The 25,595-nt window shown below is 45.7% G+C and overlaps 9 protein-coding genes across 9 annotated transcripts; 4 read left to right on the forward strand and 5 right to left on the reverse strand.

Moving 5' to 3' along the window:
• Nucleotides 1–12: 12 nt before the first annotated feature.
• LY89DRAFT_786439 (uncharacterized protein) lies at nucleotides 13–2,074 on the reverse strand (the record flags this gene model as incomplete). The annotated part of the gene is made up of 5 exons (XM_018222985.1): nucleotides 1,869–2,074; nucleotides 1,695–1,802; nucleotides 1,373–1,628; nucleotides 998–1,328; nucleotides 13–949 (listed from the first exon to the last, which is right to left on the reverse strand). Exons 1-5 carry the CDS (start codon nucleotides 1,950–1,952, stop codon nucleotides 13–15), a joined length of 1,716 nt encoding a protein of 571 aa, XP_018065878.1. The 5' UTR covers nucleotides 1,953–2,074.
• Nucleotides 2,075–3,124: 1,050 nt separating this feature from the next.
• LY89DRAFT_710068 (tannase and feruloyl esterase) lies at nucleotides 3,125–4,857 on the forward strand (the record flags this gene model as incomplete). Its single annotated transcript, XM_018217803.1, has 2 exons — nucleotides 3,125–3,200; nucleotides 3,428–4,857. The coding sequence occupies 2 exons, from the start codon at nucleotides 3,125–3,127 to the stop codon at nucleotides 4,855–4,857; spliced, it is 1,506 nt and encodes a 501-aa protein (XP_018065879.1).
• A 258-nt stretch (nucleotides 4,858–5,115) lies between these two features.
• On the reverse strand, nucleotides 5,116–5,787 carry LY89DRAFT_674107 (uncharacterized protein; the record flags this gene model as incomplete). The annotated part of the gene is made up of 1 exon (XM_018213411.1): nucleotides 5,116–5,787. The coding sequence occupies one exon, from the start codon at nucleotides 5,785–5,787 to the stop codon at nucleotides 5,116–5,118; it is 672 nt and encodes a 223-aa protein (XP_018065880.1).
• An 814-nt stretch (nucleotides 5,788–6,601) lies between these two features.
• LY89DRAFT_688754 (uncharacterized protein) lies at nucleotides 6,602–8,345 on the forward strand. Its single transcript, XM_018215768.1, has 2 exons — nucleotides 6,602–7,422; nucleotides 7,482–8,345. Exons 1-2 carry the CDS (start codon nucleotides 6,631–6,633, stop codon nucleotides 8,235–8,237), a joined length of 1,548 nt encoding a protein of 515 aa, XP_018065881.1. The 5' UTR covers nucleotides 6,602–6,630; the 3' UTR covers nucleotides 8,238–8,345.
• A 113-nt stretch (nucleotides 8,346–8,458) lies between these two features.
• LY89DRAFT_758222 (uncharacterized protein) lies at nucleotides 8,459–9,171 on the reverse strand (the record flags this gene model as incomplete). The annotated part of the gene is made up of 3 exons (XM_018221426.1): nucleotides 8,459–8,813; nucleotides 8,886–8,981; nucleotides 9,035–9,171. 3 exons carry the CDS (start codon nucleotides 9,169–9,171, stop codon nucleotides 8,459–8,461), a joined length of 588 nt encoding a protein of 195 aa, XP_018065882.1.
• A 2,255-nt stretch (nucleotides 9,172–11,426) lies between these two features.
• LY89DRAFT_710069 (AtrD, ABC-transporter) lies at nucleotides 11,427–16,208 on the forward strand (the record flags this gene model as incomplete). The annotated part of the gene is made up of 14 exons (XM_018217804.1): nucleotides 11,427–11,799; nucleotides 11,860–12,296; nucleotides 12,347–12,690; nucleotides 12,746–12,982; nucleotides 13,033–13,413; nucleotides 13,447–13,462; nucleotides 13,522–13,529; nucleotides 13,584–13,691; nucleotides 13,743–14,127; nucleotides 14,178–14,493; nucleotides 14,540–14,617; nucleotides 14,666–15,210; nucleotides 15,261–15,724; nucleotides 15,786–16,208. The coding sequence occupies 14 exons, from the start codon at nucleotides 11,427–11,429 to the stop codon at nucleotides 16,174–16,176; spliced, it is 4,083 nt and encodes a 1,360-aa protein (XP_018065883.1). The 3' UTR covers nucleotides 16,177–16,208.
• Nucleotides 16,209–17,476: 1,268 nt separating this feature from the next.
• Nucleotides 17,477–18,229, forward strand: LY89DRAFT_594650 (HET-domain-containing protein; the record flags this gene model as incomplete). Its single annotated transcript, XM_018209816.1, has 1 exon — nucleotides 17,477–18,229. A coding segment is annotated over one exon (753 nt), but the record flags the coding sequence as incomplete, so codon positions are not given.
• A 1,608-nt stretch (nucleotides 18,230–19,837) lies between these two features.
• Nucleotides 19,838–21,167, reverse strand: LY89DRAFT_688757 (ubiquitin-domain-containing protein). The gene has a single exon (XM_018215769.1). It carries the CDS (start codon nucleotides 20,753–20,755, stop codon nucleotides 19,967–19,969), a length of 789 nt encoding a protein of 262 aa, XP_018065885.1. The 5' UTR covers nucleotides 20,756–21,167; the 3' UTR covers nucleotides 19,838–19,966.
• Nucleotides 21,168–24,398: 3,231 nt separating this feature from the next.
• Nucleotides 24,399–25,312, reverse strand: LY89DRAFT_710070 (putative glutathione S-transferase; the record flags this gene model as incomplete). The annotated part of the gene is made up of 4 exons (XM_018217805.1): nucleotides 24,399–24,766; nucleotides 24,841–24,928; nucleotides 25,019–25,214; nucleotides 25,272–25,312. 4 exons carry the CDS (start codon nucleotides 25,310–25,312, stop codon nucleotides 24,417–24,419), a joined length of 675 nt encoding a protein of 224 aa, XP_018065886.1. The 3' UTR covers nucleotides 24,399–24,416.
• Between the last annotated feature and the right edge of the window lie 283 nt (nucleotides 25,313–25,595).

Here is a 25,595-nt window from a genome sequence, read left to right on the forward strand (position 1 = left end):
TCTCGCACAATACTATTTTCCCTCTTCTCCTTGCGCTTCCCTCTTGCATCTTGCGCACAAGCAATCTCCAGAGAGCCGGCTGAGTTGCAAGTTATAGTTCCAAACCGCACGACTCTGACCTAAAGTTTCTCCATTGGCGTATGATATGAATAATTCCTCTCCTGCTTTGATGTTCTTTCTTGCAAAGATGGCTAGGGCAGACGAGCACACGACAGGTGCAGTTTGGGGAGGATAAGTTTCCGAGAGGTCTTCCGCTTCGGCATTCGGTTCGCAGCTGTGATTGATAAACGAGAAAAGTTGATGGACTGAGCGTGATACAACGGGGCCGTTCAACCCTTTTTCGATCTCGCCACGCTGGTTGTTGGTCATTCGAGCCCAGATTGTTTGGAGAACCCAAGTATCGTATCTGAGATCCTTGAAGATATCAACGCCGAGAGTTGTAAGTATTCTTTGCGGCACATCAATATTGAAAGCTAAGGACCAGCGTCTGGAGATTCGATCGTCACTCTCGTAATTCGCAGTCAGAGCAGCGATGGATGGATGCTCTAGAGGATGAAGGCCGCTCTGTACGCATGTCGCTAGTATTCGTAACCACATTGATCCAATGGTATCAGAGAGGCCAGGATCAGTCTGCCGCCCTCCACTCTGTGGCTTGTTCGTGATCCAGGAGAAGTCTTTCCCACAGAGAACTTGGTGATAAGTTGCCTTTGCCGTCTTCAGACAGCTGTCACTGCAATACGTTGTGTTGCAACATTTGGATTGGTGGACGACGCTGTTCCAGGGAGGCGTTATGCCACAACAATTGTCGCACCGAGGCATAGGATGTGCTCGACCTTGATACTTGAAATACACTACTGCTGGTTCAGTGTTTGTACCCCATGTTGTTGTATCTTTCAATATGACATCTCCTTTCTTTATATCTGAAGTGGCAAACAGGCCCAAAGTGCGGCTCACAGTGTTGGACTCATGTGTGAAGCCAAGAAAGCTTTGGAACTACTTCCACGGGCCAAGAATCCGAAGCGGAGGCTCAGGGATTGCAGCGGAGGAGCCGAGACTGCTAGCCCGGACAACACAAGCTGCGCCCATCTCGACGAGTCTAGTGTTAGCACTTGTGATGCGTTCGGCACTTCTCTGAAGGTATTGCGGCGGCATGAAAGGGTATAGTCGGAATGATATCCTCCCAAATTTCAGCTGCTCATCAACATTCGTCTGGCTACGCCCAAGCGCATGTGACTGCTGGATATTGCGCCTTAAGCTTTTGAGAGCAACATCTGAAGAAGCTAGCCCGCTTGAGAGGACATCATCTGCTGGATACATAGCCCGTGCTTCTGCGTATTGTTAGAATAGGCTTACCGATAGATACTTCAATTACCTAGGCACATTTCTCGAAAGCTATGAAAAGCACCTGCCTGAGACAACGCTCGGCTAAGAACCATAAAACTCCGGAAACGGAGCTGCTTGACTGTTTCCGTCCAAAGTGGTTGATATTGCAAAGGCTCAGGGATTGCAGCTGTGTTTGTTGAAGGGTCATCAAGTAGTAATTGCTTCCTTGCCGCAAGACTTAGTCCTTTTCCTTCGAGCATGGCAGTGCAGAGTATCTGAGACTTTCTCGCATCTCCTGCAGCCAACTGGACAAATAATTTATCAGCTTGAGCGAGGACCAAAGAGTTTTGAACTGGTTGCTAGTGACGAACCTCGGGGTACCCAACCATGGTGAGCAGTTCCGCTCGTGCGCCCCAATGGCCTGCATTGTACGGTTGTTGGACAAGCTGAGCGGTCTTACTTGCAATCTCGTCAAATACCTTGAATGATGTTCAATATTGTCAGCGTTTTCACAGACACAGAACGGTGCCGGGGTCAGATTGTACCTTCGTGAGTCCCTCAGTTGGGGCTTGAACTGGATCATTATGGCCGGTCTGGCGCCACCGCCCGGGAATCCATTTCCCATCCATATCTAGAAATGCTAAAGTCTCTTACGGGCAAGCAACATGTAAAGCAAGAGTGATGGTGGTCCCCAAGTCCAGTGCGTGCTGAGGGAGCCTTCTTGTAATGCGTGGCCGCGTCAAGAGAAAATTTCAGCTTGTTGGAGGTGTGGCTTTTCTTTTTTCTGACAGGGATATTGAGTTGAGACATTGGACGTGCTGAGGTTACACCAACATTTTGTCGTCTACCTTTGTACATGGAAAAAGGATGTGGAAATTGACACTGTATCGCTCATAGGTACTTGTTGTCAATAGCACAACACTTGTGAAATATAAGACTCTTTGTGATAGCTATGTTCAATGGGCAGCTCTAAGAAATGAAAAGGGATTTTAAGAACAGTTGTGAAGATAATCAAACGAATCAAGAGGTGTTTTCAAGTGGTTTGCATCGCACTGCTAAGCGAGATATTGCCCCATCTTACCATCCCAGAACCAGGAATTTCGTGTTGACGGTTTTTATTACTGGGCTTCGATCCATTTTCTATTAGAGCTAGAAACCAAACTCACTCTTAAGCAATGCACAAAAGTCTCACGACGCCTGGTTCAAGAGCGGAGGAGTCACATGACATACTCCTAAAGCCAGCTCATAATAGGCTTAGCGCGTGACTTGAACTCACAATACCTATTTTCAACCTCTTACTTCCTCTTCTATAATCAATCAATTATCAAACGACGAATCCACCAGTACATGCTGTTTACTTTACACGACGCGATATCTAGTGATTCAGTTCCGATACATTTGTCTCTTGCTCCATGTTATCTACCCTCTTCGGGAAGTGAATTGCAATGTCCGCCCCGCCTGACTTTTACAACGTTTCAGATGTTCCAAGAATTTGAAGGCGCATCAGGTTCTAAGAAAAATACATGTCAAGTATGTGGATGGATGCCAAGTGAATGGTGAATCAACATATGAGCCGGGAGTACATTATACCGAAGTGTTCAGCTTTTACATGAATCTTCGTGTTCTCATCCGAGATCGACAGCCGTCCCGCTTTGAGGCTCATTACCCCATTACCCCGCTACGAGAATGTCTATGAACAAGGTTTTAGAAACGGGTCAGATTTGCCGATTTCAATTCCGTTTGAAAATTTTGATCGACGAAGAGGAGAAAACGTTGATACTTCGGCGACAGACGGATAAATATGCTCCTCGTGTTTCATGAATATAAGATAGGCGTGTTGTACCTCCGATTTAGCAATCAGGATAGGGTCAGAAAAGGTACGGAATAAATCAAAACATTGCTGTTCATCTTCTGTCTTATGATTGGCATTGGTCAGCAATCATGATTTTCAAACCATTCAAGAGTCTATTCAAGAGTCTATTTTGCATTGTTATATTTGGCTCGATCGTTGCAGGACACATCCATTCGGAATCAAGAACCCGCGATGAAAGTCGTTGTTCATCCTCCTTCCTTTCAACAGGTGTTTCATTGCTCAACAATGCAGAGATTTTGAATCTCTCGGCCAACACTGTGTCGAATGCGACCATTGTGGGGTTGAATGCCACATTCAGTTACTGTAATGTCACGGTCACCTACACCCATCCCGGCTGGAACGACACCATCCATATCACCATATACTTGCCACCGAATAGTACCTGGAATGGTCGATTCCAAGGCGTTGGCGGTGGTGGATGGGCAGCCAGTTCTGGCGCAGTGTCTCTGCTTAGTCCCGTTGCCAGTAACTATGCAGCAGGAAACACGGACGCAGGGCACCCAGTCAATACTGCATCTTCAGCCTCTTGGGCATTCAACGCAAGAAACGATCTCAACATTCCTCTCCTCACCGACTTCGCATCAGTAGCTTTGAATGACCTCGCCGTCGCGGGCAAACAACTCTCGAATGCCTACTACGGCTATGGGCCTCGGCATTCCTACTGGAGTGGCTGCAGCACTGGCGGGAGGCAAGGTCTCATGATGGCTCAGAGATATCCGACCGCATATGATGGCATTTATGCTGGGAGTCCTGCAATCCACTGGCCAACTTTCCAGGTTGCACAGTATTGGGGTCAGTTCGTGATGAATCAACTCGATTATCATCCGCCGACTTGCATTTTCGATGCCATCACTGCAGCGGCTGTTTCTGCATGCGACAATCTAGATGGCGTCGAGGACGGCGTTATCTCTGCACTCTCTCTTTGCAACTTTGATCCCATGACCATTGTCAATACCACGGCCAACTGCAGCGGCACGCCTGTCACGATCAGAGTGAAAGATGCTGAGATTGTCCAGAAGGTATGGGAGGGCCCGCGCACGTCGGATGGGACATTCCTCTATTGGGGTTTGAATCGAGGAGCTCCATTCGAAGGCTTGACAAACACGTCTTGTACAAGCTTAACCAATTGCACAGGAGCACCTTTCTCGATTACCCCAGACTGGATCAACAACTGGGTCCTGGCAAACCCAACCTTCAACCTTAGCGCCATCACCCTCGACGAATTCACAAGCATATTCTATCGCGCTTATACCCTGTATGACTACCTGATCGGCACCGACAATCCTGATCTCTCGGAATTCAAGCGAGCAGGCGGCAAGATGATTGCCTGGCACGGTTTGGCTGATCAGCTAATCTACCCAAACGGCACGGTGGACTATTATCAGAAAGTTGAGGCTCGAGACCCTGCTGTACGTGACTTCTACCGGTTCTATGAGGCTCCTGGAGTTCAACATTGCGGTGGCGGCGTTGGTGCAGCTCCTAGTGACCAATTGGATGCAGTGGTTGACTGGGTTGAGAAGGGATTGAAACCTGACACGTTGGCCGCTGTGACGACGGATGGCGAGAAGCATCGGAACCTCTGCCAATTTCCTTTAGTCTCTGTTTATAAAGGAGGGAATACTTCTCTCGCAACTAGCTTTGCGTGTGAAACAAGCTTTTGATTCTTTCTATGTTGGTATGTCGGCCAATTGAGGTTTCATCAAGCCAGAAATCTGAATACCTCATGTTTAGTATCAGTGCTCATACAAAAAAACCAGGAACTCTACAATAAAGTCCGAAATCAACTTAAGAAAACATAGAAGAAGCTGTCTTCCCTAGCATGCCAAAGCAATCATGCTTCAGGTATAATGTTTCTAGCATATGCGATCTTTATTTTGGAAAGCAACGATCTTCATTTGTCAAAATGTCTATGTAATCTCTCAAGGATACAATCGTCCGTGCATAATACGGTTATGTTGTAACCTATATGCCTCATTCTGAGTTACAACCCCGCAGATGTCACAGGTGAATCCGGTAGCCGGAAACTGAGCACTGGTGTCGGTCCACCGGGCGCTCGATAACCCCCTTGGACGGCTGAACCCTTCCCTAGGATCTACTACATATCTTGCCATGTTTTCTACCAAGAATCCCTGGCGGAACTCGCCATCCCCCACTGACTGCCTCGTTGGTTCTGCTATCTGGCCCGAGCCAAAGTCAAGGTACCCCCCGCGGCCTCCATACAGGTGGGGACCTAACTGGCGATACCGGCCAGCACCAGTGCCAACTAGGTTGCTGTGGACTTGTTGTTGTTGTGCGGCAAGCTGAAGAGCTTCTTCTTGAACGGCAGCATAGCCAGCCTGGTTGCCTTGAATTTGTTCTTGTAGTGCAGCACGTTGAAGAGCTTCATCTTGAGCAGCAATATAGCCAGCCTCGTTACCCTGTTCCTGTAGTGCGGCAAGCTGACGAGCTTCTTCTTGAGTAGCGCCATAGCCAGCTAGGTTGCCATAAACTTGTTCTTGTAATGCGGCAAGCTGAAGGGCATCTTCTTCTGCAGCACGTTGCATGAATTCGCGCTCTAGGTCAGTAACCTCGCTGAGTGAATGTTGATCCATGGCGGTGATTAGTGTTATCGTTATATCTTCTAAGTTTTGGCTCGTGGTTTGTTGGTGGTAATTGCTTGCACTGAAGCTCTGCTCTGAGGGTTTGAAATGGTTTGATGGGAAAATGAAATACAAGACGCAATTCAAATACTGAAGATGTTTTTATAGATCCTAGAAGCTCTCCTGAGTCCCTAGCTGCTTGAATAACAAGTCAAGGTGAGATATTCAGTTAACTCACTTGAGAAAAGAATGACGGAGAACGGAATCAAGTTATCCTTCAAAGAACTAATGCCGTAGGTATTATTCAATGATGAAACACCATACAGAATGCCATGATATACCTACGCACTTTCTCGCTGCATCTCAATCATCAAATGAGTGGGACAGACCAATATCTCGAGAAACGTACCCGAGAACCCACGTGCTCTGTAAGTCCTCATGCCCATCCGCGCAATAACACCGAAATTTACATGTCTTTCTACTTTCTGCTGCTTCTATGACTAGATACGTAAGCTTAACAGTACTAGTGAGGCAAGGTTACCCGTAAATTTGCCAACTGACACCAGTATATTCAACACATCATCACGTGTCTCAATTTCTGTTGCATAAGGTGGTCTCAGACATCACCCAGTTACGTAGCCATGCTCAGTATAAAAACCCACAAGCAAGTCTATTAGATTGGTTATAATTAGGTGATACTTATAGCTAGGTACCTATTAAGCAATCAAAAGATCATCACGTGCTCCGATGAAATGACTTTGTGCTACATGAGCAAACGGAGAAAGATAAACGGCGAGTATTTCTAGAACCGTTCTTGCAAAAATTTTCTCGACCAGAACTCACCTGCCCACCAAGATGTCTTTGGACGCCGACGCGACCAAGAAATACTTGGCGGCTTGTTTTATATGTGCAGGCAAGGAGTTGGCGCAAAAATCACTGGAAAAGTACTCGACTTTCGAATCGCCTCAAATTCAAACCAGAACCAGTCACCTTCGCTCTACAACCACCTCGATACGAAAACCCACAAATATGGGATGTCCAATCACTCAACTCCCTTCTGAAATCTTGAACGAAATCCTTGACATAGCTGTTGCGGATGGCAGTTGGAAGCATGGAGTCTACACAATTTCGAGTATCTGCAGGGCCTTCCATGAGTATTCTCAGTTGTTTCGTTTCAGAGAAATCTCTCTCCTTCGATACTACGGCCACAGCCTTGCTCCCGCCTGCGAACGAGTCAAAAAGCTTTACGCTCTCGTCCACGCGGACGCAGCTCTGGCAGGACATTGCAAGAGATTTAGCTTTGGCCTGCCTTCGATACGTGCACCAAGCGATCAGTACTATTTCAACTCTATACCGTCGGATTATGTTTTGGGGGATAAACTTATGAAGTTGCTCCCGAATATTGCAAAGCTCGAGATACAAGGCGGATTCTCGCATAAACTCACCTGGCCATTCCTGAAACAGGCTCTCTGTTCTATGAAATACCTCGACAGCGTCAAATTCGAATGCTCCGAAGACAACGACTCGGAGCCTGATTTGTTTCTCCCCGAAGCTTGGGATTGTGTTCAGGGGTTGCTTAAGTTGGAACGCTTAGAGCTTCGTAATATTCGGTTGCCAAAGAACGGAAGCATTTGGAAGCTCTCAGAGGTCAGTCAACGATTCAATCTTTCCTTTGTCGCTATAGTTTCTAACCTCTTGTACTACAGAACGCCATTAGTACCTCTCCCATCAGAAATATCCTCCTTACAGATTTCGGCGAAACACCAGATCCTCTAGGACGGCTCTTAAATCAACCAAAGGCTCTGGAGCATTTCAGTTTGCATATAACTATCGAGAACCGTGATTCTGGAGTCTGGTCATTGGAAACGATTCGAGGTTTACTCTACAATCGCCGTGCTTCTCTGAAAAGTATTACACTTGGTGCTTTGTCCAAACGAGACAGCTTTAGTATATCCAGTCTTTTGTGTCTCCAAGACTTCTCGCAACTAAAAAGCCTTGCTCTCTCGCGCTGGGACATGGGTGCTGATGTCACTCCCGAAGTCGCATGTAACACTCTCCTTGGTCCAAGCCTCGAGTCTTTTCAATGGGACTTTACCAATCCCGAACGAGAGTGCTGGGGCTCCTTCGGGACTGAACAGAAAGACTGGCTTCTAAGATTTGCAAAGCTTGCAATCGACCTGAAATCCAAGCTCAAGAAGATAAGAATCGTCTTCAATCCTCCCTCAGACGATGAGGAACACGGCCGCGCAATCTGGGAGCAAATGTTCCGCTTTTGGCCCTGGGATTTGATGGATGAGGTGAGAGATGCTGTGAGCCCGGACATCGAAGTCACTTATAATGGCCATGTTACCGAGCAAGAATGTGAATGGCTTATCGATCCTTACCAGCGAGAACTTTTTGGGATCAACGATACATCTAGCGAGGACGATGAGGAAGATGAAAATGAGGAAGAGGATGCTTGAGATAGTGTAGAATTTGCGTCATAACTCTTAGAAGATCTCTTTCGATTTATCATTTCTCAGCGTAAACACTGATCACCTCTTGAATAAACAACCTCCTGGCAGTTAAACCAATATAAGGAAGGTATAATTCAAGTCTATTCATATTTCTTTCTTTCATGCAGATAACAACACTAAGAGACAGATTCAGAATCTCTTTGCGAACTTTGAACAAACTTCACATCTCATACAGCATTCGTCCCGTCAAGGCAAGCTTGTGGTTCATCATCGACGGTACTCTTTTGACTCGTCAAACTGACTAGGTTGAAATATTGTGCATATTTTCGATCCGTAGATCTCAACAAGTCTTCGGCATTTAGTACTTCTGGTTGAGGATGAGATGCGGATATCTGATCTTGGTTTAAGCCCGAGCTTCCGGATTTTGATGCCTTTTTCGAGGCTATCAGTGTCGACTTCAGAGAGATGAAGTTGGTTGAAAGGCTGTTGAGAACTTTCAGGTAGATCGAGCCACTGTGGCGGCTCGCCGCAGCAGCGGATGGCATGCAGGCACAGATTATACCGGCGAACATTTCACAAAGCCTAGAAGCAATAGATACCGGTTAGCGCTCATGTGAATCGTAGTAGAAGATTTAATTATATCTGAAGACATACGTGGCAATGTTGACCGGCATCAAAGCCCAGGTGGTATCCACGGTATGGTCGAGAATTCTACGGTAGTGAATGCTTACAGCGGAGCAGACACATGCCCTAGAAAAGTCAGAATGAAGTCACTCCTTGGAAATCTGAAGATGCTGTCTTACATCAATCCTGAGAGAAAAATAAGCATGACGCTGAACTTCCTCTTTGTTGATACGTGTAGTCTAGAGACGCCGATTATGGGGATGAACAAGATATACAGATCGATGCATAGACCGAATATGGATTGAGGAACAGACATGGTAGCGTCTCGGTTCTCGAGTTTTGATACCGCGGCGACAAGCCATGTTTCGCCCTTTCTAGAGGTCGTGAAAGAAAGGCGAGGATCCCAAAGGTGCTATATGTTAGAGTTGTAAATGCTAAACCAATCCAAGAACATATGCATAGCCAAGGAATCGCGTTGAAAAGTTGAAGATATAGAATGAAGAACGTTGATTTCAAGAAGAGGAAGGTGATTGGTGTTAGGACACTAAGCAGCCAGCAAGGCTGGAGGGCGTCAGCTTTTCTATTTTGCAGTATCGAAACAGCGAGAAGTTACAAGCAAGAGGTCAAGGCTCTCCACTTGTAGAATGTTTATATCCCACTCATGCCATCCTATCATCCCTCTTTGGGCACCTATTAACAGAAATCAGTGCGGATACTGAGCGTAATCACCGGTGTGAACTTACCCCAAGTGCAAGCAATGTAGTATGCAACGACACCAAGCTACGATGCATGAGTTCTATTCTGAGGCAATGGTAGAAAGTAAATTACCAGAGCAAGAGTAAAGGTACCTGAAAGCAACCATTTGTTAGCAACAGAAAGTGACTTTTAGAGAGTCTCATGCAGATAGCACTCACAGTCATCCCAAGTGGCTTTCCTGATTTTTATTAAATAAAATTAATTAAAATATAATAAATTATCGAAATATATTAAAATAATTTTAAAATTTTTAATTCAATAATAATGTTAATAAAAAATAAAAAATAATTTTTTTTATTTATATATAAATATTTACGTTAATAAAATTTTAAAATTTTTATTAATTACTGTTACGACTACGTGCACGTGAACTCGCTGAGTCATCTCAGTGAGCTCTGGGTCACGTGGAGGAGCACTGAGGAGCGGACGGGGCTCCTAAGAACTCCTGCGCTCCATCTTGGCCCACCACTGAGGGCAGTATATATGACTGGCACTTCTGCCGTAGAGTAGGAGCTTCGTGCTCAACTTGATTAAGTTTTCCTAACTACAATATCATTGCCTTATCTTACTTCATTCACCATACCAACCCACGTGACCTTACCAGGGTAAGGAGAGAGTCGTGACAATTACGAAGTTAAAATAATTATTATACGCGTTACGTGTATAATATATTAATTATTCAATCAATTAATTTAAAATTACTTAAATTATAATCGAGTTAAATATTGCCTTCTACGATATAAAAGCAATAAAGTACGATATTATATCGGAAAAAGCGGAGCCGAAGCCTGGTCGGGTTGGACTTGGGTCTCGTAATTAGAGCCTGCGCATTTATCACCAACATGATTTAGCCGGAATCATCAGGATATGATCCATGTTCTTTTAACGGGCCGTGCCTTTGTGTTACTGTCATGCACTGTACTCGTTATATAGGAGCAGGCTAGATCTGCCATCCATCGACTGCAGCTCGAACGGCGTCCTTTCGACTACATCCGTCATCGTCTACAATAGCGATCCCAGGTGTTTCAAGGAAAATGTCGTCGTACATATTGAACGCCGTGTGGATGGACGTGGAACAAGTGAGATCGGCGTGAAATGGGAATATGTGCTTTAGTGGTAGATGCTTTAGTGGTAGATTGCGTACCTTTCCAACATCTACACCGAGATCCATGTCGTATCTCTGACCCCCGTAGTTCATGCACGTTGTTCTACAGCTCGGCACGAAGCTTTCACGGCTAAAGCATTTCGGCGCCTTAACCCTAGAACGCGCATATAAATATGTTGGATTGCTTACATCGAGTCAAAATCACTGTGTTACCGTCAGCTCGACGGGTAAAGCTTGCCTTTGTAAGATCCCGATTCTAGATTGCAAAAAAGAGCAAGCAAGCCCAAGGCGATACACTTTCATAGGTTGATCGCAATGAACAGTACGAGAATCTATCTACATTCTTCATGGAAAGCTTGAAATATATCCTGCGATTCGTGATACTGCCTACCACAGCCCGTAGTCCCCATTTTAGCTGGCCTGATAATCGCTGATATTGAAATCATTCGTCACTTGTCGGCGTCGTGCAGCCTGATTAGTTTGAATTCTACTTTTTAATTTCTTTAGTCGCAGATCAGTCAGAAGTCGGAATGTTTGCAATTTGTATCCTTCTTACACAAGGTGTTATATGTTTACTCATTGTTGGATGACTTGTGCATATCACTCAGATCTCTGGTAGTCAACATTGTTACACCTCAACGTTGCTCCACGTTTTTGAGCTAAAGCGCGGCTTTCTCAAACACAATATCGCATCATACTTGCACTTCAGTATGGATTCAATCGACGAAGAAGATGCCATTCAGAAATGGATCCAGTACGTACAGCAGCAGCACCAGCGCTTTCGTCGTTCCTTTGGAATTTGTTTCGAGAACCTCACAACTGAGGGCGTGCAAACGGATTCAGACTACCAGAATACATTTGGAAGTTATCTCCTCGCCATCCCAGAATACTTTGGAAAGGTTCTGTCGGGACGTAAGCAGAGAAGAGTCCGCAATTTGGAGCGCATGGATGGTCTTGTGAAAGGAGGGGAGATGCTGCTCGTGCTCGGACGGCCTGGAAGTGGTTGTTCAACCTTTCTGAAGACAATTGCAGGGGCCATGCACGGACTCTACATTGGTGATGGTTCAAATATTAACTACCAAGGTACTTTGTTCTTTGGATCAGTCTGTATGACTTGTATCTGCGGCGACTAATACCTTATAGGCCTGTCATATGATGAAAGGCACAACAGTTGCAAAGTCGAATCCATCTACGTCGCAGAGCTCGACATTCATTTCCCCGAGTTGACACTTGGGAAAACACTCGAATTTGCTGCTAGCACACGGTCAAGCAGTTCGGGAAAGGACTACACTCCTCGACTCATCAGCCAGTTGGCAGCCTCTATGTTCAACCTGCAAGAGGCATTCAACACTCCCGTGGGCGATGACATGATCAGGGGCATCAGCGGTGGAGAGAAGAAGAGAACCAGTATTGCTGAGGCTTTTATGAGTGGATCTCAGATACAATGTTGGGATAACAGTACACGAGGGCTTGATAGCTCGACTGCACTAGACCTCGTTGCCATGCTTAGGGCCGTGGCAAGCGAACTGGGCTCGTTGATCTTGGTCAGTGTTTATCAGGCGTCTGATACTATCTACAATGTGAGAATGGTCTAGCCGTGTCAAGATCACAGGATCCTAACCGATTGCAGAAGTTCGACAAGGTCATGTTGCTATACGAAGGCAGACAGATATTCTTTGGTTCGAGTCATCTAGCAGTTTCATACTTCACTTCCCTCGGATTCATCAAACCGGCCAAGATTACCAGTGCCGACTTCCTTACGTCAATCACAAACCCTATAGAGCGTATCATTGCTCCTGGATACGAACGCCGGGTTCCATTATCACCAGAAGAGTTTGCTCTCGCTTGGAAGCAAAGCAAAGAGCGCAAGTCTATACAGAACAGTATAATCGATTACAATTACATACATCCTATGAAGCCGGAGAATCTTGCCAACTATCAGCAAGACAGAAATCGCCTTGCAGGATTCTCTAAGTACGATTTGTCGAAAAGCAAGGTAAGAAGTATGTTTTGCTAACAGCTATGACAGACATCATACTTCGCAATACTCTCTTTCAATTATACAACAAATCGGTATTTGCCTATCACGAGCTTACCAGAGACTGATGAGGAACCCCACACCAACAATCTCTGCTATCACTGGAAATGCTATCATGGGTATCGTACTTGGAAGCGTTTTTTACAACCTTGATGACTCGAATGCCAGCATGGACCGCCGAAGCATTCTTCTGTTCTTCTCCATCATGCTCAACGCATGCACCAGTGCGTACGAGGTTAGTTCTCAGCCTCAAAAGCGCTCTCATTGTAATTAATAAGCTTTTTCCAAATCCTTACCATCTGGGTTCAAAGGCCGATTGTCGAGAAGCACTCCCTATATTCATTCTGCCATCCTTTTACCGATGCCTGTGGCTCCATGATCTGCGACTTGCCAAATAAGCTTCTGACTTCCATTCTCTTTAACTTGGCTCTTTACTTCATGTCTAACCTCAGGCGAACCGCATCAGCATTTTTGACTTATTATCTGTTCTGCTTTGCAACCTTACTAACGATGTCTATGGTATTTCGGATGATGGGAAGTTTGTCGAAAAGAATAGAGCAGTCGATGGCTCCAGGATCGATACTGGTTCTTAGTTTCATCATCTATACTGGATTTGTGATACCGATACCTTACATGGTTCCCTGGTTTGGATGGATCAGGTAGATCAATCCAATTGCCTACGCTTATGAGAGTGTGATGATCAATGAGGTCAGTATCATAATCACAGCTCTCATCTAGATAATAGTTAACCTCTTTATCATTTCAAGGGCAGATCGTTTGTATGCTCTTCCATCATTCCTATAGGCCCAAGCTATGTGGACATTTGAAGCAACACCACCACGTGTTCATCAATCGGTGCCAAGCCTGGTCAGAGCTTTATTGAAGGAATCGAGTATCTCTGGGTCAAGTACAGATACCCGCCAGATCATCTGTGGAGGTGAGATCATGGGATTGTTGCTACAAATTTCACACTAAGCTGATATTGCAGAAATGTTGGGTTTCTTTTCGTCTTCATGATTGGATATTGCGCCGTATATCTCCTTGCCGTGGAATATATACCAACAAAACGATTGGAGGGAGAAATTCTACTTTTCAAGAGAAAGAATCTCTCAAAAAGTAAGCTTTTGGATGATGAAGAAGGAAATGCCGCCGATGTACCTAAATTCGGAGAAAAGAAGGAAGACACGTGTCCTACTGTAACAGTATTACAAGACACCAATACTGAGATTTTCTTGCATAAGTTGCCACCTCAAACAGGACAATTTCACTGGAATAATGTTAGCTACGACGTTCAAGTTGACAAAGGCGATACCAAGCGAATCCTAAATGAGGTTGATGGTTGGGTAAAGCCAGGGACAGTTACTGCGCTGATGGTGAATCATCTCACTTTCACCTTTACCGAACTATCTAACCTTGACTTCAGGGTGCTACCAGAGCAGGGAAGACTACTCTCCTTGATGTCCTAGCCGCTCGTACGTCGGTTGGGATTGTGTCGGGAGATATCTACGTAAATGGCAAACGGAGTGACAGAAGCTTGCAGCGTCAGACTGGATATGTCCAGCAAGCAGATATTCACGTGCCGACTGCAACGGTACGTGAAGCCTTGGTGTTCAGTGCAGTTTTGAGGCAACCCGGTAGGACACGATCCACAGATGAGAAGCGAGAATACGTTGAGCAGGTCTTGAACGTGCTTGAAATGCAGTCATATGCGGACGCAGTAGTTGGGGTCCCAGGCGAGGGTGGGTGAGTTATGCTACTTGTTGATACAAATATTGACACAACTAGGCTTGAACATAGAGCAACGGAGGAGGTTGAGCATTGCTGTGGAAATGATTGCCAAGCCAGGACTTCTCTTATTCTTTGGTGGGACTATCATAGCTCCTCGTTGAATCAAGGCTAACTTTAGCCAAGACGAGCCAACATCCGGGCTTGACAGCCAGACAGCTTGGTCCATATGTACGCTTCTCAGAAGACTTGCAGATCATGGTCAAGCAGTTCTCTGTACCATTCATCAACCATCCGCTCAACTTTTTGAAGTCTTTGACCAGCTTCTGTTAGAAAGAGGTGGCTGTACACTTTATTTTGGCGAGATCGGTCGAAATGAGTCTACAATGATCCGCTACTTCGAGATGCATGGAGCCCGAGCATGCCAACCCTCCGAGAATCCAGCCGAGTGGATGCTGGATGTGACGGGTGCGACCCCTAGGTCCAAAAACACGATTTCATGGGCAGAGAATTGGAAGGAAAGTGCAGAGAGAAGAGAAGTAAAGCGCCAGCTCGAAGCTCTGCTGGATGTAGATCCCGCGAATCTGTCGCTAGAATCTTGCTCCAGCGACAACGATGATTACGCGGCATCGCACCTAAATCAGCTGTTAATTGTCACGCATCGCGCATTCCAAGAGTATTGGCGTACTCCTTCATACCTGTACTCAAAGTTGGCACTCTGTGTTGGGGCTGTAAGCTACTCCTTGATTTATTCTGTGGGTCGCTTGCTGACATCTTGAAGGCAATTTTCAACGGCTTTTCTTTCTACATGAGCCCCTACGACATCCAAGGCCTCACTAACATCGTATTTTCTATTTTTCTTCTAACAAATATCTTTGCGAGCGTTGATCAGCAAATAATCCCTCGATTCATTGAGAGTCGCAGCCGATTTGAAGCGCGAGAAAGGAAATCAAAAAGCTACTCATGGATCGTTTTTGTCGCTTCTCAACTCCTAGTAAAAACCGCTTGGCAGACACTTACAGCAATTCTAGAGTTTGTGGCGTGGTACAATTTTACGGGAGTTTGGAGAAATGGTGGCCCGGGTTTCAATATGAATGAGCGAGCAGGTCTATCATTCGTGTTCATCTGGCTCTTTTGTGTGTTCGCGTCCACATTTTCACAGGCCGTGGCTGCAACAAATGAACACGCAGAGACAGCTGTTAATATCGCTCAATTGTTCTTCTACCTATGTGTAATATTCTGCGGGTATGCACCATTCTTGTCCTTGGTATCTTGTTTGTAGAAGCTAACATTCATTACTCTCTAGGGTCATCGTTCAACCGGCTCAGCTGCCTGGCTTTTGGAAATTCATGTACCGTGTCTCGCCTCTCACGTATCTCATCCATGGCATGGCCTCCGCGACTCTCGGTAATGCCAATATTACATGTTCGTCCATCGAGCTCGTCCTGATATCACCTCCTTCCAACACCAGTTGCCGCGAGTATCTCTCCAGCTACATTCTTTCAGCCGGCGGGTATCTCGTGGATCCAATGTCTGAGCTATCATGCCTTTTCTGCCCAATCACAGAAGCAAATCCGGTTTTGGCAAGCTTTGGAATCCATGTCCATGATCGATGGAGAGATTATGGAATTTTTTGCGTGTACTCCGCTATTAATGTAGTTGCGACTTTCATTCTTTACCGACGGAAGAAGAAATAAGCTTGCAAGGTATCAAGTAGGGGTTTTCATAGACATAGTCATAAAAACGTTTCTTTCTAGCCTGAATGATCTTAGTAGACGTGATATGTATACTAGATTTGGAGAGATTACAAAAGTTCGAGCCAGTGTCTTTGCATCCACAGTCCGAGGAAGGCCAATTAAATAGTATTATCTGTGTGACATGTGACTTTTGGACTTTATGCATGGGTACACAATACATCGGGAGGCAATCCAAGTCTTGGCTTGGGTATGATTCATGCAACATAGCCGATTGCCACATTGGTATGAAAGTCGTCTGGAAACGAAAAATCTGTGTGAGATTGCATGATAATCCTATTCTTTAGATATTAATTGTGAAACTTAAACGGATTGATGTGTGCCGTGCCAATTCTAAATGAGATTGGGTTGAAGTACAACACCAGCAAAGAACCTCAAGATTACGTAAGATTATATCAGAAACAGAGAGGTGATCACATGTCTCAAATCTGACATCGCTTTTCCTTCCTTGTCCTACTGCAACATCATCAACATCATTGCTTAGCAGCGCTCGGAGTATGCAGCACTCATTAGCATACTGAGTCTTATGATGATTTCTATGACAGCTTACATACTAATCCACAATATGCTGAGTGCGGACAGCGGGGCGGATTACGTTCGATGAGATTGCGGTTGTCTACGTTTCCCTGCTCAATTCGCCATGGACAAAGTCTATGTTCCGCTGAAGAGAAAGCTTGAATTGGTTTCCCGAAGCCATGAGAGCGGTCACGCAAGTCAGTCCAATCAAACAAATGATGGACCTCAGGCAAGCGGCTCGTTCGAGGACAGCGGGGTAGAGGAAGGCGAGATAATTGAAGGTGGTCGAGCTTCACCATGGACAACAAACTCAAGAACGACCACCCCAAGTCTTGCAACACACGGCTATCCATCAGCATCTCCAGGCCAACATTTATGTAAATCATGTTCATCAATTGATTTCAACAAAATTAAACCTGGACCAGCCATCTGGAAGAACACAGCTTTGGAGCTTGGCACCCTCTCTCAATTTACCGTGGATCCAGATTGTCCCTTATGTTCATTGTTCGCTTCAATGGCAAGTCTAGCGTACGCACCAAACACCAGCGACAGTCGAACTATAAACGATGTCAAATTCTATCTGTGCTCATTTTATACATCTGCGATGTACAGTCACAATTGGAGAAACTCTCGCACTCTCCGTGGATTACAAAAGTCGATTTCTTTTGCTGTCATTGATGAAGACGTTCTGAATGACAGAGATGAGTCCATTTCAAAGGAAAGAAAGATGTCTCATGCCCTCTGGCCTTCAAGGACATCAATTGAACGCAGCGGCTGGTTGAGCCCTGTGCAGAGGATAGGGGAGTACAAAAGTTTTGCAGCTATCGTCTTGAAGCCTCAGGCTGAGTTAGACATTGTTAGCAAATGGCTTAACTTTTGCCTCGAGCATCATGGAGAGACTTGTGATCCGATCGACAGGAGATCGATACCTGCTCTTCGGGTTGTGGATTGTGATGCTGGGCTGGTCGTGTCCGCCGAACCAGGATGCAAGTATCTTGCAATGAGTTATGTGTGGGGCAGCTCTCCTTCAGAGGAGCTCAAGGATGGCGAGAGCCTCCTTGCAGACAGTACTCCGACCTTGATCAAAGATGCGATTTCGGCTACCAAGATGCTAGGGTATCGCTACTTATGGATTGACAAATACTGCATACCTCAAGAAGACGGAAAAGAACGCCACTCGCAGATCCAGCAGATGGATTTGGTATATAGAAAAGCCCAAGCTACCATCATTGCTATCGCAAGTCCGGATCCCAGCTATGGCCTCTCTAGCCTGGAAAATCGGGAAAGAGCACCATCCGTCACGATTAGGATTGGCAACGAGCTGCACGCCTACGTACCATCTCATCCAACTGCCGAAGTGTATGGCTCTGTGTGGAACAGTAGAGGTTGGACACATCAAGAGACCATCCTGTCGAGACGACGCATCTTCTTCTGCAAGTATCAGATCTACTTTGAATGTGCCGGCATGCGCTGTCACGACACCATGATGGCGCCTTTGGAGCTCCTTCATACAAAAGAATTGCGAATGTTCTCCAAATGGAACAGACCTGGCCTATTCACAAGAGTCCGGCAGACCAAAGATCCTTTCAATGCGGTGTTCGACCACATTACAGTATATACTCGCCGTAATCTGACTCGACCGGAAGATATCTTGAACGGAATCATGGGGACATTCCATGCTTTTGAGAGTATCTATGACTCTTTCCGGCATTACTTAGGCATTCCAATGGTCCCAGACAGTACCTACACTTCTTTCGACGACCAGAATGTCCGACGATCAACTCGCACAGAGCAGTTCCTCACGGGTCTCTGCTGGCACTTGTCCGGATCATGGAAACGTCGTCCAGGCTTTCCGAGCTGGTCTTGGGCAGGCTGGTACGGGACACTACAACCACACTCTGAAGAAAAAGGTTACGCAAAGAACAGATACGGAGTTAAGATCTGGATCGACTCGATTTTCACCTCGCAAATGGATCTCGGAACATTCTGCGACACTACTTCAATGGAAGTGTTTCCCAAAGATCCAGAACCATTTATCTTCATCGAAGCTGAGTTCTTCAATGTGAGATTTCGTTTGGCAACACGCAGAGATGTGAAGACGGAGTCTAAGTGGGAAGCTGTGTTCGAAACTACGAATGGGGAGCTATTCTGTGCACCTTTTCACATCACGAGACATACGTCCGTTGGAGATGACTTCTATACGAGGATGTTAAATGACTCTTGGTGTGCATTCGTCCTTGGGGATCGGATGAAAACTCGAATTCACGCCGCGTCCAAGAGAAAGATCTTAAGCAACGAAACTCCGCATGCCATCGTCGTTGTGGTTGAAGAGCTTAATAAGGAGATGATTGAACGTATTGGCATAATCGAACTTGACAATCCGAACGATCGCGCACGCATGGTAGACATATCGAAGCATAGATCTCTTCGCAAATTTGGGTGATAGCTCCGAAACTTCCATGGTGCTGGTGGAATTGTGACTTTCCGCACTCGTTGCGATACTGAACATCAGCCAGGAGCCGTGGTCAAGTCCATTTAATTTAGACGTAAACGGCTTAGTTCGATAGGAAGTCGTCGCTGCCATCTTAACAAGGCAGCAGCAATGCACAAAAAGCTGTATAAGAAGTACAACCCCGCGTGGAACCAGGTTCGTAAACCCAACAATGTCAGTCCGCTACAAACCTAAACATCTACGTAGCCTCTATATGAGTTCAAAACATATTCAGCAGCGAAGCTGAGTTCTTCGGTTTGAGCGTTGGGGTCGTGAAGTGGGCTTCGTCACAAGAAACCACGTCTACTACATCGGCATTGTCCTTTTGTTCTTCTTGTCATGGCTGCTGGCTACGGGACCAACGACATTGAGCGCCAGTTCGTTCTGCACCTGAGATCCAAGATTCCGCGACGGTGCAACGATACTGGTCAGAGCGGCCTGAGGAATATTAGTGTTCTTGGTCCAGACAAATTTCGGCTTGGAGCGACAATCATGCTAGCGCGACGATGCACAACATTTCACTCGATATGGAGAGGCTGCAGCACATCTTTATTTGATGGCATACGGTGGATGTTGATGCTTACATAGCTGTGGATTGGAAAGCTAAAATCAAAAGCTCGTGTCTGCAGCGCTAGCTAGAAGTTTTGCGCGGTATTCCTTCCTGAACATGTTTTGCCCCTCTGCCCCAATGGAAATATCCTCCAAGTCCTAGCAAACATCCCTCAATCAGCATCCCCTCAACCTCTTGACGAGATGCAATGTAGCGCCGTGGTTGATGCCATAGTTCAGAAGCATCCTACCATCTTCCAATTGCCTACCTGCGAAGATCAACCGTTGTTGGTCGCTGGGCATACCTGTGAGGTCCTGAAGCACGCTCTTCACATTGTCAATAGTAGCATTTCTTTCGACCATAATACCGTAGGTATCTCCGTCCAGAAGATCTCTAATAACTAAGGGAATTGGATCTTGAAGGCGCATATCTGGCTGAGGGAGGTTGAGTTGAAGAGGAGGAGATGCAATTGGATCAGCTGAGAAAAAGGCACGGTAAAGAGCCCTCATGGCAGTCAATCGTTGTTGACGCGAAACCGATTCCTCGTTGCTTGCTCCAGACGGTCGGTGGTGAAGGACAACCCCAAGGGCGCTTTGCAGTTCTGCATAGAACTTTGTGTCAAGAATCGCGGCGTGCCAAACCTCATCCACTGTTTCACAAGTCAGCATGAAGTGCGCAGGATAGTCTTCGGAACTGGACTGACTGAGTGGCGTGGGACTGATCTTGTCAGCATCGGTATCAACTGTGAACATCTTGATAGCCAGAAGTCGACGGAACTCCTCAATCGCCAATGCTCCGGTAGTTCGGTACAGCATAGCAGCGCGCTCTGCAGGTACCTGAAGGGCATCAGAGAATCGTGAACCGAAGAGAAATGCGACAGCTTCAGCTTTATTTAGCACGATTTGTCGATAGATAGGAGGTACAACCGTGGCGGCTGGGCTGGCGTTCATGGCGGCGACGGACATGTTTGGAATTGCGTTCGAGGAAGGTGTAGACTCTAGACGCTGGCGCTTTACTGGACCTGCTGCTGCTCTCGAGTCAAAGATAATACTTCCACCCGAAGAACTTTCGCTCCTGGAAGCTCCGCGCTTAAGAGCTCTCCGAGATCTGGATGACATTTGGTGGGGAAGGACAGATCGGAAGGTGGAGGGAAAGAAAACGAGGAAGAGGCTAGAAGGTTCAGAAGACTAGAAGTAGAAGAGATACGGAGGCTGAGGCAGTAGACTCAGACCGCCTTAGGGGAGCCATCTCGATTAGGCATAACCGACTTGTATTGCCCTGGGCAAGTGAACAAATCGTCTTGCCTCACTATAACAGGCGTGAAACAAGACTCAATCACCAAATCTTCTTCAAAGCTTCCTAGAATCTTTGTTCCAAGGTCATCTTGAAGACAAGGAGACGTGAAGAGCGCTTCCTGTCTTGCGTGTGGAAGAACCTTTCTTTCTGCCATGCGGTTAAACGCGGAACTCGTCAACACGTGATCGAGAAAGTCACCTGGGCAAGACCTCAGATTCACATTCTCTGTCAGTTTCGTACATCATGGCTCAGAAAATTGTATCACGAGGCCTTCAGTCTTTGTTGTCTAAATAAAGCCCTTGGAAACAGTTGATAGCTACTCATGAATGGTGCTGGACATGTCAAGAACAGCACGTCCTCTACGCAGATACATCGCATTATGTTTGGTGACGTTGCGGGCACAGAAGTAGAGCTGTCCTGCAATCTCTTTTTGGGGCAGGAAGAATTAGCTGTATCTGATCAGATGTAACTTCTTCTGCGTATCCCTTCTATTCTCAACGGCATTTCAAAATTTGAGGACTTGGTAGTTTGTTCCAAGTCTTCTGCGTACTTCATATTGCATTGAGTTGCTTTGATCTTCTCTGTAAATAAATCTTTTTACTTGGTGTTCTGTTTCTTAGACATTAGTTGGGATTCTTCGAGACAGTTTCGGAAGATCCGGTGACATCTCCTGTCCAGCGCCAATGATAATTTTATATAGACCTACCACAATGTATTTGAAGAATTTATACTTTTATTGCACACACTACCTGGTTGATAGATGCTCATATCCTTTCTGTGCGAATTCAAGGAGAGGCCCGAAGGTGACGAGAAAGCCACCTGGTCGACTTTAATTTACTATATTTCAGAAGCACTCGTGGTCACAAGCAGCGATAATTTGTATTTCAGTACGTCATGTACTTCCTCATTATTTACATGTAGAGTAGAGATGTTTCTATAAGCCATGCTCGTAACACAATATGTTCTCTCAAAATCCTTCTTCAGTACGCAGTGTGCCTTTAAGAATATCCTCCAGCACATCCTTCAGGGTCATGACACGGTCCCGGGATCAGAACTTTCTTGATGGACCACAAATGCCTACCCCAAAGCGGGCAACTGTGCCTTGTGCGGGGAATTTCGGAATTTCCCACACAAGGCACAGTGGTAGCGCGTATCGACGCACATTTGTTTTGATGTAATAGTAGAGGTTTGGTGTCTGTTTTCGCGTGTTCTTGTTTGGTGTAGCAGCTGCTATGTGTGGTCGAAGTTGAAGAAATTTGACTTTTACGAAAGATTGCGGGGCTTTTATGACTTCCTATAATTTTGAATAACACTTAGCAGATTGTATCAAAATGATCTCATTTTATTCAAAAAAGGCTTGAATCACGCACTGAATGGCGTGAAGCCAAAGACCAGGGGCAAGTGGGAGAGCTAGGATATGAACATTGTAGAACATGCAGGAAGGTCATCTTCAGGAAGTAATGCTACCGACATGGCATTTCTGATATTTGAAATGTCAATCCAATTTCGCACGAAGCTCAAGATCTGTATGGGCAAAGCTTGGGACCCGCCTTTGTAGGTAGTCGAGGCAGAGCAGCAGGCAATTGTACTGGTTCTATGAGCTCAAAGTTTATTGGATTGCTATCAATATTTACAGTCTTTTGAATCTGTCAGTGCTCCAAAGAGTCTATTGCACACGGCTCTCTTTCTGAGAACGTGAGAGGTTCAAACATTCATGATCACGTGGACCCCTATTCATGTTCTGAACTCGCTTTCTAATGCAAGGATACCATTTCATAAAGCCATGCCTAGCATACTTCTCATCTTCATCGCTTTCAAACTTCTCCCTGCATCCATAATACCCATTTCAATATCATAACCAAGGACTTCGCCTGCCAGGTTGCTAAACTTTTCAGCTGTAGGTAGTTTCGGAAACAAGCATCTACCAGCCCATCTGAGCATAGATACAAAAAGGTCCCAAAAGCGAGTCCGACAGTGGGAATGGTGTATGCACCGATCTGCTGTGCGGGTGAAGCAATATCCAGAAGACGGAGAATGGTAGCGAAGCACCCCATCACCATGCTTACTGCAAGAATCAGATGAATTCTGATTGTTGACCGAAAGGACTCCGGCACGAAGAGGTCCCGATGCGGTTCCATATGAAGCCAGCTTGCTCGGTCGCTCCGGATCAAGACGTTGCCATGTTCTACGTCAAGCAATATCCCCACTTGTTCAAGCTCGTTGCTCGAGTTCCCGATATTACTGAAATCCACATAATGTCTCCAAATGACAGGGCAAAGGTAACTGGTGTGGGTTATATTCTTTTGCTTCCTCTTGACGAGTAGGCAACATCCAAGCCGAGCAGGTCCTGCTGTAGCAAAAGCCATAGAGGAGGTATCAAGAATCAAAATGTTATCCGAGTTATCTTCAAGATTGTTTGGTGTTGTCCGTCGAGATTCTGCAACTCAACCTAGATCTTCTCCTCTAAATGATTATTGTCGCTCGGAACAATTGAGTTCCACTGGTGCCCACTTGTTTTGTTGACTTGGACTGCCATCACGTTACATCCTTGTTTCTTGCTATCCTCCTCCCTGAAATGACTTGAGGGAATCAGGACTCTAGATGGAGTAAGCACAATTTGCAATGTCCGTTCCCATAATGGCTCCCCACCTTTCGGGAAGCACGGTATCCAACGGTCATCCTCTACATCCAAATACCGTTTCGTTGAGATGAAGAACAAATCCAAGGGCAGCTGTATATGCGACCCTAAAACAGCTTTCTTCTCGTCTTTGGTAGACAATCCTAGTTAGATCTCCTGCCCTGAGCTCGAGCAGATTAGCCAAGATCTCGAGCGACTCGTAGTTGTGTGTAATGTTTTTCCGAGATAAATCATTCCACACTCTGATAAGTCTGAGTTCAGGTTGACATTCGAGATCTTCGGGAAACGAGCTTGTGTATCCGATCCTTTCTTCCAAACACATTGGACGAACGGAATATTGCTACTATCGATGATATCTAGGTTGGTAGTAGGCGCAAGTATGTTTGAGATTGTGTTACGAGGTACGAACGCCTTAAAAATCTTTCACGACCAAGCTAGCAATGTTAAGTGCCAAAAAATCTTTTACTTCCATCATCGCTACATTCTAGGCAGAAGAGTGCGTGTGAAACGTGCAAGACAGAGCAAACTAATAGAACATTCAAGCCGAGCGTTTAGCAAAACATGATCTAGAAGAGCCAAAGTTATACCAGTAAAGCTACTATAACATTGACAGCGATCTGTAACGAGGCTGCAGATCTCAATCTAGTCATATGGAAGATACACAATATCCGCTCCTTCAACCGAGTTCTGATCTAAAATACGGGCTTGAATGAACCCGTAGCCTCAACGATCCTCTTCTCCGCTTTTCTAGAAGATTCTCTTGCCGCCATTCTCTGCAAATAGTCATGAAGCTTCGGATGAGTGCCTTTCGATAGACCAGCCCATTCAATAGCTGCCTGGAGTGGGAAAACGATCATAATGTCCGCGACGGTCAAATTTTCCCTAGCGAGATACTCCCCATGATTCGGTGAACTCGCCAGTTGGCTCTCAAGGAAGTTAAAGTGCCGTTTGAAGTTGGGATCGAGGAAGCTTTCGCTGATCTTGCCTGATATCATCCGAGTGATGGGTTTGATGAAGAATGGCACGGGAGCGTTCTGTATGTCTACACATTGTTAGACTCGTGACCGAGTAACAGACATGGAAGGAGTAAGAATGAAGAGTCGAGAATTAACATACTTCGAATCACAGCCGCAATACCCAACAATGACATCAAGCTACCCTCAATGTAATGCGAAAAGTAACGAAACCTCATCCACTCCTCAGTCTCTCAATGAAAAAGACCCTCCTTTCCTGGAGTCCATTTGTCTGGAATCAAATGCTTGCCCCAGTGCTCAGCCAGGTATTCGCATATAACAGCTGACTCGGCGAGAACAAGAGGTTGCTCGTTGGGAGTTTCGATCACGACTGTTGGCGATTTGCCCAGTGGATGGATATTTTGAAGTTCGCTTGGCGCAAGCCCGTCTTTGTCTCGTTTGTAGGCTTGAATGTCATATTTCAGGTTCAGTTCTTCCAAGAGAACTAAAACTCGCTGAGCTCGAGAGCTTTCTAGCCTGGGTGGAAATGATTAGCAAGATTCTTTTGTGTGATGAACATGCAGAGAGTCTTACCAATGAATGGTTACTTTGAAGTCCTGCTCTTGGGTAGGCATAATTTTATGTGATGCGCGAATATCGCAAGCCTGGGACGTGATAGGAAAACAGATAGTCTTCAAGGTAATGTTGAGAAGCTGGCCAGAAGACAATTATATAGAAAATAAAAAAACTCGATTGAAATATTGATCGTACCTCTAGATGCAGATTACCCCTGCCACTTCAATGACATGAATATGCACTTTATCGCCAACAATCCGTGAAATTCCAAATACTATGCGTTAGGCTATAGGCTATAGGCTATAGCTATTGCCGCATTCTCCGAGCGTGTTTTCGGTGTAG

This window comes from Mollisia scopiformis (assembly GCF_001500285.1).
Source record: "Mollisia scopiformis unplaced genomic scaffold LY89scaffold_23, whole genome shotgun sequence".
Classification (NCBI taxonomy): Eukaryota; Fungi; Ascomycota; class Leotiomycetes; order Helotiales; family Mollisiaceae; genus Mollisia; species Mollisia scopiformis.